We start from the raw sequence: 14,999 nt of genomic DNA, 5'->3' as shown, positions 1-14,999 counted from the left end.
GAATCTGGTAAATGATATTCAACAGAACACTCTATGATGACGGAAATATCCTATTATCTGTGCTGTTGTAATGGGCAGTAGCCACATATGTCTACTGAGCACTCAAAGTGTGGTGAGAGTAACTGAGAGGCAGAATTTTTAATTTCATTTAATTTATTTAAATTTAAATAGCCACATGCAACCAATGGTACTGGACAGTGCAGTTTTACATCCAACTACCAATTTATAGGAAACACAAGGGGCAGAAGTACCTGGTAAATGACACCAGAAAGTTGCAATCAGCAAAACTCAGACTACACTGTAGGAACTCTATAGGACACATAATCCAATTTCTTCAGCAACAAATGTTTGCAAGGGAAAAAAAGGAGAAATGGAATGAGAACCTACAGATTAAAGAGACTTAAACAACATCAACTAATCACAATGTATAGATCTCACATGGACCCAAATTTAAACAGACTAAAATAAATTTAATAGACGAGAAAAATGTAAACATTGACTAGGTATTTGATGATATTACAGAAATGCTTTTGATAACAGTCAAAGCTAAGTGATAGTTTACGGAGTTCATTATACTTTTCTCTTTCATCTTGTATGTTTTAAATTACTCCTAATAAAATAAAATACTAGCCAGACGAGGTGACATGCACCTGTAGTTCCAGCTATAGGAGGCTGAAGCAGGAGGACTGCTTGAGCCCAGGAGTCCAAGGCAACAAGGCCAGAGTGCACTACTATTGCACCTGTGAATAGCCACTGCATTCCAGCCGGGGCAACACAGCAAGACTCCCATCTCTTAAAAAAAAATTCTCTATCAGGTCAGTTAGTCTTAAACAAATCTTTCCTTTCTTCACAAGCAGCACTATGCTCCAATTAAAAAATCAAGTATCTCATACAGACTAAATTAAAAAATCAAGTATCTCATACAGACTAAAAATCAAAATTCCTTTGTTAACAATAACTATGAAGCCATTGCCCTCAGACATTCCTCCTTCCCTCGCTACAAGATCTAATTTAGAAAATACATCCTTCAACTTGCTGTCCAAAGTCTGTGAATCCCTAGAGATGTTACTTTTCACTGTTGAGTCATTCCTTGACAAATCATTGAGCAAGAGAATCAGATAGTTTGATAATGTATGGCAGCCTTCCATCCCATTCCAGATGGCCACTCTAGGAAAACAGCACATTCATTAATTAGTCCAAATACAGCTCTCTGTCCACTCAATACAAATACCAACCACCACGACTCAGCTTTCCTCAAAGGCCAACAGTTCTCCAGGCACCTGTGCTTCCTTTCTTTTCCTTAAGAAGTTACAGTGTCCCCACATTTGGCATGAGTCTCCTACTGGGGATGTGACTATGATGGTGTAAATTCTTTGCTCCTTTTTTCATGTCTTCCGAGTTAGTTTACTGATTTCCATGGACCACCTTCTCAGTATACCACAGGGTCCAGGCGCCTCCCTCTACAGAAGATACCAATTTAACCTCAGTGTGTGAAACCCTTTTCTTAAAAAATACAGGTCCTATTGCAGCATGTTGCTTTTCTTCCTCTTCTGAGTCATTATGCTGAATTTTTTAGACTCAGATTCAGGTTTTGATTCCTTTTTCTTCCACATTACCCAGAATTCACTCTAACAAGCAGCAACACAGAAAAAATTATTCAACGATTTATCTACAAACATAGTGACAGGTCCATATTTGGTTCATATTTAATTACAAGTTATAGCACCTACTCCTAGGTTTTCAATCCTCTTAACACTGGCTGGGGCACCAGATAGAATTTTCTAATCTCCTAACAATCCTTGGTAACTTCTCTGGTTGGGGTAATGTACTTCCAGAGGGAGATGCTGGTACTGAGGTCACCCCATCTCAGATTTATCACAATGGTTTCCATCTCCTGCAGCCACCAGATAGCATCTCAAGGCTTTTACTAGCAACCTACTAGCAATTATTACTAAAAAACAGTAGGTTCTATATCAATGAACTACTGAATACAGAGAAAAACTACCAACAATTTTAGATAAATCCTTTCTTCTAAAAATTAAGTATGAGCTTATCTGTTCAAAGACTTTGAATAATCATAAAATTATTCAAAGTATTCGATGTATAAATTCACTTAACTGCTATTTCCCAGTCAATTAGATTTTTATTCTTTATTACCAAAAATACTAAATGCTTTTATTTTGGAGGTGTTAAACTGCATTATGATATGCCACCAGCTTATGTGAGGAAAACATACCAAAAGAAAACATTTATTCTAATATAAGAAATTAAATATCATTGTAAGCCACAGCCAATTCCACTTGTAAAAAAACAACAAAAACACTCTTGGTCCCTTTCTCAAAAAATCACAGGTTTTATTAAACATCATCAAAATCTTTACATTAAGAACAAAGGCCAAATAAACAATAAAAAATGTTAACATATATGACTTGTGACTAGACAAACCTGCACTGGACTAAACATTTATTAAGGATGCAAAAAGACTCTATCCTAAAAATATGACTAAAATGGCTTCTAAAATATATTCAGATGTTTGGTCATTAATGCTACATGATAAAACATTTTGTCTGATTTCTTTACAAGAAAACTAGGGGGAATGGCTTTGCTGCCTTCATTGTTCACTGAAGGAATTTCAAGGTTAAAAAAATTCAAACAAAATGTATGGCAAACATCAATAATTTAAGGGCAACTGTTCAGAACCTTTGTGTTATGCATGTAAAATACCTGAGAATTTTAAAACATAAAAATTCCAGGAAGAGCTAACGTATGATCTGTGGCAAAAACTCTTAATTAAAATGTACCCAGAGGTTCTCTACTTGTCAAAGGTTTTCTGTAAGATGTATCAATAGAAAGGAAGAATTTCTGACTGTTAATATGCAATAGTACCGACTAAGAGAAAGGTCAGTGAGAAGAGTCAAGGGAGTTTCAAATTACTAGCACTGAAGGCTTCACCATGGAGCCCATGGCTTGTAGAGTCACTGCTTTATTAATTCCCATATTCATAAAGAGTTACCACTTCAAAACAAGTACAGAACAAAGAAAGGTGTAAATAAATGTAATGAAAATATTCATTGCAAAAATACTTATTTTGAGCCAAAAGTCAACTACACTAGTTTACTTTTGGTATCTTCCCCTAAACCTTACTGTAGGGTTTTTTTGGTTTTTTTTTTGGTATTTAAAGTTTGAACTAGGTTGCTCCCGTGTCATGAATGAGTTGATGAACACCTCCAAATTTCCATATGTTGATGTTTTAAGCCCAATGCAGGTAACAATTTACTTTCACAACCCCAAGAATATTCACTGATGGTGAAATAATATTTAATATGTCAAAATAAACAGATACTTCAACTGTTTATCTCACCTAGCTACAGAATGCCTTCAGGATAATTTGATTTTGGTGTGTAAGGAACTATTTCACCAAAGCACAAGGTATTTTGGTTTTAATAGTTCACTGTCAGCCCCCATGTTGCCACTGGTAAGATTTCTTTCTCTTCCACTTCTATGGACTTCTCAGGTAGCCTGCTGGCTCATTTTCATTTATTTATATGCAGACATATTTCTTTTCAAACCATAAAGCAATTCCTTCTGTATTCAGTATATGAACTTAAAGGCAACAATTCACATTTTTTTAATCAAGTCATTTACATATGAGGGTGATTTTATCAAAATCTGAAAAAGACTTCCATTCGGAGGACCAGAGAATGGAAGCATGGCTTCTAAACAGATGGCAGTTCTCTCTGGAAGAGTGAGAGTTCTACAGAGGGAGGAATGATTATTAGATCATAAAGCATTCACCTTCGCAGGGGTTTAATCAGGATCCCTTTTCTTCCACCAGTTAGGCAAGGAAACTGACTGAGTCCTTTTACCTACCAACCTCGAAACAGAATATAGCATATCACACAGCAAGAGACAAGATCACTTACTCCTCCAGCTGCTTCTCATCTAGCTGAGGGTAGAGGAAGACATTTGTGATATAGCTGAAGAATACAAAACTGTACTGCAACAGATAATTCAGCACTCTTGTTTGCTTTACAAAAAGAAAAAAAAAAGGCTCAAAGCTTCACAAAAAGAAAAAGATACTGTATTCAGTGGCCTTAGGGACTGCTATAGGAGCTGGGGGAGAAATCAAGTAAAACAGGATACTCTCTCCACTCCCATCTCCCACTAGTCAATCAGGCAGTTACTCTTTATCTTTTTACAAATAATGGCTCTAAAAGGGTTTTGTATGAAAAAAAATACTTTGAAGTTAACCAAAAACACAAGTTCAAAACTACTAACTAGAAGGTCTGGAAGGTACCTTCTAGTTCTTAATGCTCAACAATTTTATAATCTCTTAGATAATCAACTCTGATTTATCACTGAGATCATCAAATGTGGTGCAAACTGTCTAGGATTCTGCTCACTGTTCTGATGATGTCTACCTTAGGATGACATTACGTTGGTTTTGGGGAAACACTGACAAATAGAAAAACCGGATGATACAGCTTCAAACGGCCCTGAGAGAGAATCAATGGAAGTAAAATATTCATCTAAAAGTACTGACAGTCATAAGATATTTGTCACTTGGTAAAATAACTGTGGACCTAATGAAAACAGCTGGTTACCACTGTAGATGATTACCCTGAAAATATCTGGCAATATTACACCAATAGCAGTTCATCTTAATGCAAAAATAGTTAGCTTTGGATATCACTTAGTAAATTGTGTAGCAATACTTTTAAACTCTGCTAGTCAATATAATAATTAAATGCCAAACTGATTTTTTAAAAAATTCATTATGATGAAATGAACACTAAGAGGAAGCTAAGAGTAAGCTGCTTGAACTTACTGTAACACATGCTACCATCGAAACAAATAAATGGAAGCCTGGAAGTATTCTTCCAAAAGGATGAACACAGCAAACTGCATTACCTGACCATAGCCTGTGTACTCATTTCCTTTACTGTAATTCTCATAGACTTCATCCAATATCAATTGTGACAAAAGAATCAAGTGAAAAAACAGAATATGCTGGTTTGGGGGATCTTTAATCACATATAAATTCCACCCATAGGAAAAACAAAAATGCTTATTAGTCAGTCAGTTACATATAGCAGAAATGTTACTCTATTGAGTTCACCCAAAGAAAATATATTATCATTTGGTTCAAATATGAAGTATACACTGATTCTGTTCATTAATGCCTTCAGTTCTCTGCAATATAAATTGCAACATAAATTTGAGTCATCGGTCTAGAAAACATACACTTCAGGAGTCTGCTTGTAGGGCTGCTGGATTATCTCTTTTGTACAAGCACCTATACATGTGCTGCAAACAGGCAGATGCATGAGCAGATGCATGAGAAGGACAGACTTACCTTCATCCAAAGAGAAGAGACTGAACTGAACACCACTAAGTAAGCTTCTCCCCACCCCAATACCTACAAGCACAACATACACACACATACCAGCGTCAAAACAGACAATGAAAACAAAATCCAAATAATAGAAAATAATTTATAGTTGGTATTCCATTTAGCCTCAAGGTAGTATTTTCTACAGAACATTCTCAATTAAGAAACCCTCAGTACCAGATTTGTGTTAAAGGAAGAAAAGTATGGGCATAACTGTGTCCTCAGAAGTCTCCCCACCTGACAGACATCAGAACGGATGCCAGTTTTCCAGAATCCTTGGCTACTTAGCTCCACTGTTACTTCTCGTCTCATTGTATTCTTCTGCCGTATTTTTTGGAGTGCTTCCTAGAAAACAATTCATTATGAGTAACACAACTGCTATAAAGCAATAGTAAGCCAAACATCAAGCATTAGAAAATAAGTTGGATTCATTTACTACTACCCTTACATTCAGATATTCAAACCTCTTCATACAAAATTACAGTATTTTCTTTAAAATGGAGGCTAGAATGCTCAGAGCTTGGGGTATAACGCAGCCCAGCCTTTCCTGGCAACTAGATAAGAAAAAATCTAAACCAAATCTACCATTCTGGTATTTTTGAAAAAAATATGCCCTTTCATTGATAAAGGAAGCAAAATGTGGTTTGGGATTTGAAATCAGCATGTAAAATTTTTATCATGCCTCATGTTAAGTATTTACATCTAAGAAAGACAATCAGTAAATTCTTTTCTTTTGAGACAAAGTCTGGCTCTCTCGCCCAGGCTGGAGTGCAGTGGCGTGATCTCAGCTCACTGCAACCTCCACCTCCCAGGTTCACGCCATTCTCCTGCCTCAGCCTCCCGAGTAGCTGGGACTACAGGCACCCGCCACCACGCCCAGCTAATTTTTTGTATTTTTAGTAGAGACGGGGTTTCACCGTGTTTGCCAGGATGGTCTCGATCTCCTGACCTCGTGATCTGCCCACCTCGGCCTCCCAAAGTGCTGGGATTACAGGCATGAGCCACCGCGCCCAGCCACACAATCAGCAAATTAACCTGAAACCCACATAATTCTAACAGTTGCCTTCTAACTTGCAAACCCCTTATAAAAACCCTTGCTGTAAGGGCATATTTTATATAAAAAAAGACTACGATCCAAAATGTCACCTGTGAGACATGATCAGGAACTAAGTCTTCCCTTTCACGGTCCTTCGAATAATTGTAAAAATAATTGTATATTTGTATGCATGTAATTGAATCAAAATCTCATAGGAATTCATAATAACAGGAACCACCCCCTACCCCCACTATTGATTAAGTTTCTTTTACAGGCCAAATACCACAAGAGGCCCGTTAAACGGCGTATTTTGTTGAGTGCACCAACGGAGGAACATTTCAGTCAGTCTCTCAACCTTAGTTCCCTTCTTTATAAACAGGCTGACTGGCTTAAATCACAGTAAGTGACAAAGCCAGAATTCAAACACTTTTTCCAGCTTCAAAGCTTTGCTCTTACACAACCCCAGCAGAATAAAACTTCTGAGACAAAAATCTATGTTGATACTGAAACCATTTTTTCTTGTAATTAAAACTAAAACATAAGTTATCCTGGATTACAGGGATACTACTACCCATTAGTAAGGAAATATGGAATTTGGGATATGAAACCTTACAAAATAAGTTTACCATGCTAAACTGGCAGACCAATGGAAGACAATCTTTTCCAACTTTAAGACCAAGAAATCTGAGTAAGGCCCAATGTTGTATAATGTGCAACCAAATTAAAGATAAAAGGCTGATTCATCAAATTTAAGCTTTAATATCTATAAAAGATATGTTTGATTCCCAATGGTAATAATCCATTAAGAAACTGGCATTTTAGGAGCTGATATAGAGAGGATGTTTTGGCACCTCCAAATTTCACATTGAAATATGATACCCAATGTGAGAGATGGGACCTGGTGGGAGGTTTTTGCGTCATGGGTGGATCCCTCATGAATAGCTTGGTGCCTTCCCCATGGTAATGAGTTATGTGAGATCTGCTTGTTAAAGAGAGTCTGGGACCTCCCTCCTCCCTCTCTTGCTCCCTCTTCTGTCATATGATGTGCCTGCTCCCCATCCACCTTCTACCATGACTAAAAGCATCCTGAGAACAACCCAGAAGCCAAGCAGATGCTGGTGCCACACTTCTTGTACAGCCTGCAGAAACGTGCACCAAATAAACCTCTTTTCTTTATAAATTACCGAGTCTCAGGTATTCCTTTAGAGGAATGCAAAACAGACTAATACAGGGATAAAAAGGCTCTCTTAAATACTAAAAGATTTCTTTAAATCAATTGGTATAATAATGTGGGGAGGAGGCTAAAGCATGATTTTTTTTTTTAAACATATTTTTCCATCTTGTATCAGAAGTACAGTGTGATAAAACAATCGTGAAATACACCTGAACTACATCATCATTAATCACCTAGGAATGGAGTTTGATACAGACCTCCCTCTGTGCCAGCTTCTGTTTATCGGTTTGTTTGACTTTGGGACTATTTGCTAGGAGGTGGCGAAGTTTCACGTAACTCTTCCACAGTTTTTGGTACCTAAGGAAAAGGACAGGCAAACATCTCAGGTAAACAGAAGGTAAATCTAAAGTGCAACAAACTCAGTTATTTTAAGAGGCCTCTTCAAATCATACATTACATTCTTTTGATTATTCTTAATGGCAGAAAGCCGTCATTCTAAGGAAGGTTATGACTTTGAGGTTGAGAGTCGGGATGGACAAAAGTCAACTGGAACCTGGTGATTAAGTTGATTATTGCTTATTTTGGTTGGAAATGAGGTGTGACTATATGAATGAATCTCTGGAAAGAATTCCAAAGACACAAAAACACCTCAACCAATGGAATCATCCTGTTTCTCACTGTTACCTCTTGAAAATAACAGATTTTATTTAAATACATACTTTCTGATATTTATTGACAGACCCCTTCTTTAATAGGGAGCCTGTCAGTTGCTGAACTACTTATACCAAATATAAGAGTTGAAGAGTATTAGAATAGAGAACTCCATTTGTGCCAAAACCCAAGCTACATAGCTATATCCATTTTTCTACTGGAGAGGGTAAAAGACTAATGGTGTATACCAATTTGTATTTACCATGACAATGTAAGCATATTTGTTGTAGCCAAATAAGTTATAACCTAGACCAGTGTAAAGGATACTGTCAAAGCGTCCTGGAAATGAAGCAAATATGCAGTCCTTTATCAATTCACAATCCTGCCATCTGAGAGTCCACGAGAGCCTCATCACATTCTACTAACATTTTTCTAACAAGAAGGGATTTTCCAAAGATTTTCTGTCGTATTAAAACTGCTCCTTTCTTGGCATTAGCTGGGCCTCTCCTTTTTTGAAAACTTTTTTTTTTTTTTTTTTTTTTTTTTAAAGAATGGAGGAAAGAAAGAAGTACTTACACAGTGCCTGGTTCACTGCTTCATACTTTTATCCAAAGGGGGAAAAAAAAGAACAAAACCCTTTAGCCTCTTCTAATATATGTCAGCCAGAACTGTATTTATGAATTGAAAATCTCCCATGCCCTTTTCTCCCACTATGAATCCTTTTTAAAAAAAAAAATTAAGTCAGGAAGCTGTTTGTGTATTTAGCAAGGTAGGAAATCCAAACAGTCCCAAAGAATCTAATGGTAATATCTCCATTCCCACACATCCTGAATCTTCTCCCAGACAACACTAACATGCCAGTTGGAAAAATCAAAATGTGGAAAGTTACATCAATTCTAAGAGTCAGAAGTCACGGCTCCTACTTCCAACACAACCTTGACTTTGCATGTGATCTTGAACTCTTAAGATGCCCCCAAAAAGAGAACTCTGCATAAATTCGGCAGTGCTAGGAACCAATATGTGCTACTTTCCTCTAGAGGGCACTGAAAAAATAAAAAATAATTATTATTATTATTATAAGGATGAATAAAGAAAAAGTTCCTTAAAGTTTAAAAACATACAAGGACTTATGTTGATCAAGTTTGCCAAAAATATTCTGTTGAATAATAGTTTCTTGCACTCAAATATGTAGAGAAAATAATTCTTCAGGAGCTACCAAAATTGTTTCATTTGGGTAATCTAAACTGGAAGCATGGCTCATTTCAGGTCTTAATTTTTGAAAAGGAAACATCCACTAAAGGGTATTTCTCTGCTAATTCAGCTGTTAGTAGAAGGTGAAATTGGCTAAGACAAACACTGAGAAATATCTTACTGTGGGTCTCCTGCATAACTCAACTGTGCAGGGCGTATCCCAAAGTGGACGATAATCGGAAAAGTAATCACATCAGGGTTGAACTGTTCACGATCCAGTTGATCAATACGGACAGAGCTTGGTTTCTAGAGAGAAAAATCAAAGCCATTTATTCCCATAAGAAGTCTTTACGTATTGACTTTAACCTAAGTAGGGAAGGAATAAATCGGACTTTTTTCTAGGAAAGCCTTGTCCCCAAAGGGAAAAGGTCATTTAAAACCCTTTAATTACAGCAGCTCTACTATCTAAAAACTATAATGTCATCCCTGTAAATGAGCCTATGCCATTTGGCATAATGAACAATGATTTTGTCCTTTTTTGCAGTCCACATAGAAACCTTTAAAAATTAAACTTTTAAAAGGACACCTAGTCAGATATAACTTTTCCTTAACCTCTCCGAAGGCACAGGGGAAGGATTCCACATCACAGGCAGAGCCTGTTCTGCTTTAATTTCACATTTCAGGATGCATAGACAGATGCCTCTATTTAAGTTTTTCCCCCCACTTTTTCTCAGTGGATCTTATGTATTCCTTTAATTCTACATCTTTAAGTTAGATAGTACAGTGGTGCAAAGGCCAAATAGTTAAGCTTCTCTTATTATGTCCATGTAGGACATTTGTGTATTTTAACAGAGAGCCTCATATTTTTTTCTTCATGTCTAATAAAGGAAGAAGTGAATGGCTCATTCCTTCTGGATCATTTGTGAAATGGCTTTCATCTTGAAAGCTTAAATTTATGAAAAGATGGTAAAATCACAGAGAATAGGTTTCAGCAACCTCCTTATAATCATCTCTCAGGACAGTCTCAATTAGAGACTCAATTTTTACTAGCACACTGTAGAGTCTGTGGCTCAGTTGCTTTGGAGGCTGAGGCCGTAAAACTGATTCACACAGAGGCCAATAATCTTCATTCTGTCCCACAACAATGCCCAACAACTAGAGTCTGGGTGGCTGCCTGGTTTCTCTGGGACAGAGGAATTTCAATGCTAAAATCAGGAAATCTCTCAGCAACTGGGACAAGCTGGTCACTCTACCTGCAACTGTGACACCAGCCAGCCATCTGACAAATATTCAACGAGGTGACAAAGGGGATAAACTTGGGTGAATTCTTCCACATTACTTAAAACACTCAAACCTTTGGGAGGCCAAGGCAGGTGGATCATGAGGTCAGGAGTTCAAGACCAGCCTGGCCAACACAGTGAAACCCTGTCTCTACTAAAAATACAAAAATTAGTCGGGCATAGTGGCGCACACCTGTAGTCCCAGCTACTCAGGAGGCTGAGGCAGGAGAAGCACTTGAACCCAGGAGGCAGAGGTTGAGGTTGTGGTGAGCTGTGATTGCGCCACTGCACTCCAGCCTGGGCAACAGAGTGAGACTCTGTCTCAAAAAAAAAAAAAAAAACACCTCAAACTTTTTAAGTGTCATTTAATAGTCAAAATTTCACTAGCTTCTTGAAAGTTAGTCTCTGCTCTCAAAATTTGAAAATCGAAAATATTTTATTCACATGTAACCTAATATAAAATTAATTAAATGCCCATCAACAGTAGCAATGTGCTAGGTCAAAGAATTGCTTTCATTATTTTGTACAAAACAGCAGGATACATTTTTAGAAGGGGAACTGTGGAATAGAATGCTATTGAATTATTCATGTTTCCGTGATTTTAAACACCATGCCATGGTACCAACAGAGGAAACAGTGATTTAAAATATGTATAGTATCTCTAAATTTATGGCAGGGGTTGGGGGAGCAGGAAATGAAATATATTCTAGACTTTGGCCATACCCTATAACATTTATTATACCATCTTTGTGTAAGAATAAAAAACATTCTCACTAATGACAAAAGTATTCCTTGGAAGATTAATTCTTTTAAGTTCTGCAGCAATAAAGTATTTAATGCGACCATAATGGCTTGAAAAATTTAATAAATTTCCCAATATTCTTGCCATTAAGCAATCTTTCAAAGCAAGTCCTACAGAGGATGAAATGTAGTGTGGTGTCTCCCTTGTCGTATAAGTAACTTGCACACTTCTCAGTAGGATATTTTCATAATACTGAGTTCTCAGATTTTTTTTTCCTCCTTTAAGCATATCTTTAGATAAATACTATAAAATAATTAACTTCAACACATTCCTAAGCCTGACACCAAAACTTCCAATATAAATCTTTCATACTGACTAGGTCTGACTTCATGTTTTTAATACTGGCTTTACAGCATTTCAAGTATTAACGGTTAATCATGCCAATAATTTCTACAATTTCTCAATTCCTCAGAGATCTTACTGTTTAGGAAGCACCCCCGGCAAGCCTATCCCAGTGATTTCTCCTAAAATGAGAGTCTTTCCTGATGGGTCCATAGGCTCAACCACTCATCAAAGACTCCCTTCATATGTTAGTGGTCTTTGGGTTTTCACCTGGGCAAGCATCATACATTAGTTTGGTGCAAAAGTAGTTGCGGTTTCTCCCATTACTTGTAATATACCTTCAGGTATATATACCTTAGGTATATAACAACCTAATATATAACGTCCCTAGCACCTGGCTCATATAATAGTCCCTCAACAAATTAGTTGAATGATGATCATGGTGATCATAAACTTCATGTAGGTCACTGGCTCAAAAACAAGCAATGAGAAAATCAAACTGAGGATTTTTTTTTAACTACAGAAAACTAGGCCTCACTGCCTGGAGTATATAGGGTAGGTATATCCTTAAGCCAGGGTACCCTTAAGTTTTTTTTTAAACTCTCCAGCTGATTCTAGATTTCAGGAAAACGTAACTATACCATGGAAGGAAGCCCAGGGTGAACGTGCTCCCACAGTGTCTACCACAGAACATGGAACTCTCTAAGTGGAACCACCCAGCTGAAACTGGACATCTCCCACCACCATCACCCCATCCTCTGACTCAGCATGAAAAATGACAGAGGGAATATCAATATATACAACTGTTTTAAGAATAAAAATAGAATTCACAGTCTTACTCTGAGAATGTTATTACTTCCATATTTCTTTTAAAGTTAATAATTATGTGGCTTAACAGTATAACAGTAAAAATTATATGAATTTTTGGTTTTAAACAAGTTTTATGTTTAAACATATTTTTATTAAACAACTTTACTTTCTGGATTTGTTTAAAAGAATCCATACTAGCCAGAATGTTTTATTTGCAAATAGCAACATTTTGTTTGTGCAGATGTTACTGTCATGCTACAAAAAGTTGATCCAGAGTTTTTAGTTTATGAATCAAAGCTATTAAGCAATTGGCAGCTTTTTAGAAAACAACAGCTTTGTTAAATAGATTATTCCATTTATTTTCATGGAAAATTTTAATTCTCCATTTCTATAAAATTTTATCCTTATGCCAATATGTAACTATTTTATGAAACAGTAACACTATTTTAGAAGGAAAAAAATTGTCTTATATAAAGAAAATGTTATGTCTTTATATAAAAACTAGTTTTCTTTTCATTATCTCCTTTTAATATTTACATTTTTTACTTCTAAAGTTGAACATTAAAAGCTAATTTTAAAACAAAAAACTTAATTAGCACCCAAAGAAATGCAAAATATTTATAATAATTATGGTGAAGGATCAATAAAAAAGAATACTACAAAAAGGTTCAGACAAAGGATATTAATAGGCAAGTATCAAAAGAAAACATGAATGGGCAATAAACATTTAGAAATCAAAATAAACACAAAACTGAACTAAGTAGTTTCCCGCCCCACCCCACCCCCATCAAATTCCCTTAGTATAACCAGCATGAAGATATGGTTGCTCTCATACGCTCCCAGAATACAAATTTTACAGCCCTTCTGGAAAGCAATCTGCAACATGCATCAAAAGCCTTAAAAATGTACCTATCTTCAGGTAGAATAAATTTACTAAATTAGGTGAATTTAGTAATTATAAAAAATTTTATAATTTTTTATTAATTTATAATAAAATTTTCATAAATTTTTATTATAATTTATAATAACCACATTACTGTTCTATGGCCACTATATACATAGGCATGCATTCACTCATTCATCCAAATATTCATTCATGCAACAAATATTTATCGAGTGCCTTTTATGTAACAGCCACTGTTCTAGGACCTGAGAAGACAGCAATGATGGAAACAGCCAAAGCCTTGCCTTTCTGAAGCTTATAATACAGTAGAATTATAAAAAATTTAGTAATTCACTTAATTTAGTAATATTTTCTTATTTATGTTTATAGAAAAAATTATCCAAGGACAAGAGGCAGTGAGTACCTAAAACTTTTAAAATGTGCCGTTACTGTTTTCATGAAACATTCAGATCTGGAAAAGAAGGTACTCCAGCCTCTGAATATACAGACACCAGAACATACCGTCCCAGGGTTGGTAACAATCATGCCTTTGCATTCTTCTGCATATTTCTGCCACTCCAGCTCCTCCCATTGAAGCATATTGGCAATCTCCTCCTCGGGCACCAGGGCTTTGCTGCACCTTAACAAGTACAGGAGAATCTGGTGCATGGACAGCACTTCCTTTCCTCCATCTTGGGCGGGAGTGGAGAGAAGGGGAAAAATAAGGCTACTCAACTTACAGCAAATCAACAACTGAATAAGGAAAAAACAAGACAACGGAAGAAAAAGAGCACGTACAAAAAGGTAATGTAAAATTTACACTGTTTAACCAGGTGCCAAATAATATGAAAGCCATTTGTTTCATTGATGAACTGTGCTCATAAAGCATCTCATTTACTAAATTGGCAACAACAACATTATAAATGATAAAAGGCTCCATTTGTGAGGTATGAATATAAAAAAGGTGCCTATCTAAATAAATTTAAAACCACCTAATATAAAGAACCATAGTTTATAATATACAGAACCATGTTATGTCTTAAATATTTTATCATTCTTTCTGAGGTAACAGATGAAAGCTCTTTAGAAGTGATGTTACCATCTTAAGGAAATTCTAAGCTTTTGTGAGATATTTATGAATGTCTTCAATAAGCTATTGTTGCATTATGGTCTAATTTTTTGGTGCTAATGTGCTGCACCTGCCATGATGAACAGAGCCTGTGCTAATATCATGGAAGATCATTATGGGGTTAGTACATGGAAAAAATACCAAGTGTTCTGAGGCCTACAGAAGCATATAGCACCAAGTACAGGGGATAAAAATAACAAAGGGCATCATTCAAGTACCTTGGAAAAAGCCAATTAATCTAGTACTTAATGAACCAAAGACATCCACTTCATTTGGGCATTAATGTGGGGTCAGAGGCTTCTGCCTTCTCTTTGGACTTAACTTCTGGACCAACATGGGCAACCATTTGATACCTCTTTTCTTTGCCTA

The 14,999-nt window shown here is 36.3% G+C and overlaps 1 protein-coding gene across 9 annotated transcripts in view; it reads right to left on the bottom strand.

Moving 5' to 3' along the window:
* DROSHA (drosha ribonuclease III) overlaps positions 1-14,999 on the bottom strand; it is a 134,118-nt gene that overhangs the window by 60,506 nt on the left and 58,613 nt on the right. For 8 of the 9 annotated variants that reach the window (XM_037990725.2, XM_037990724.2, XM_073014818.1 and 5 more), the window contains 4 exons: positions 14,024-14,193; positions 9,626-9,750; positions 7,860-7,959; positions 5,630-5,737 (listed from right to left, as the gene is read on the bottom strand). In XM_037990725.2, the coding sequence (XP_037846653.1) occupies positions 5,630-5,737; positions 7,860-7,959; positions 9,626-9,750; positions 14,024-14,193 (503 nt within the window). The remainder of the gene's footprint in view (positions 1-5,629; positions 5,738-7,859; positions 7,960-9,625; positions 9,751-14,023; positions 14,194-14,999) is intronic. The other variant, XM_073014816.1, reaches the window with a different exon arrangement.

This window comes from Chlorocebus sabaeus, chromosome 4 (genome assembly GCF_047675955.1).
Source record: "Chlorocebus sabaeus isolate Y175 chromosome 4, mChlSab1.0.hap1, whole genome shotgun sequence".
In the NCBI taxonomy this organism is placed as follows: Eukaryota; Metazoa; Chordata; class Mammalia; order Primates; family Cercopithecidae; genus Chlorocebus; species Chlorocebus sabaeus.
Note: the sequence above shows the minus strand (reverse complement) of the source record. Positions and strands in the feature narration are given on the sequence as shown.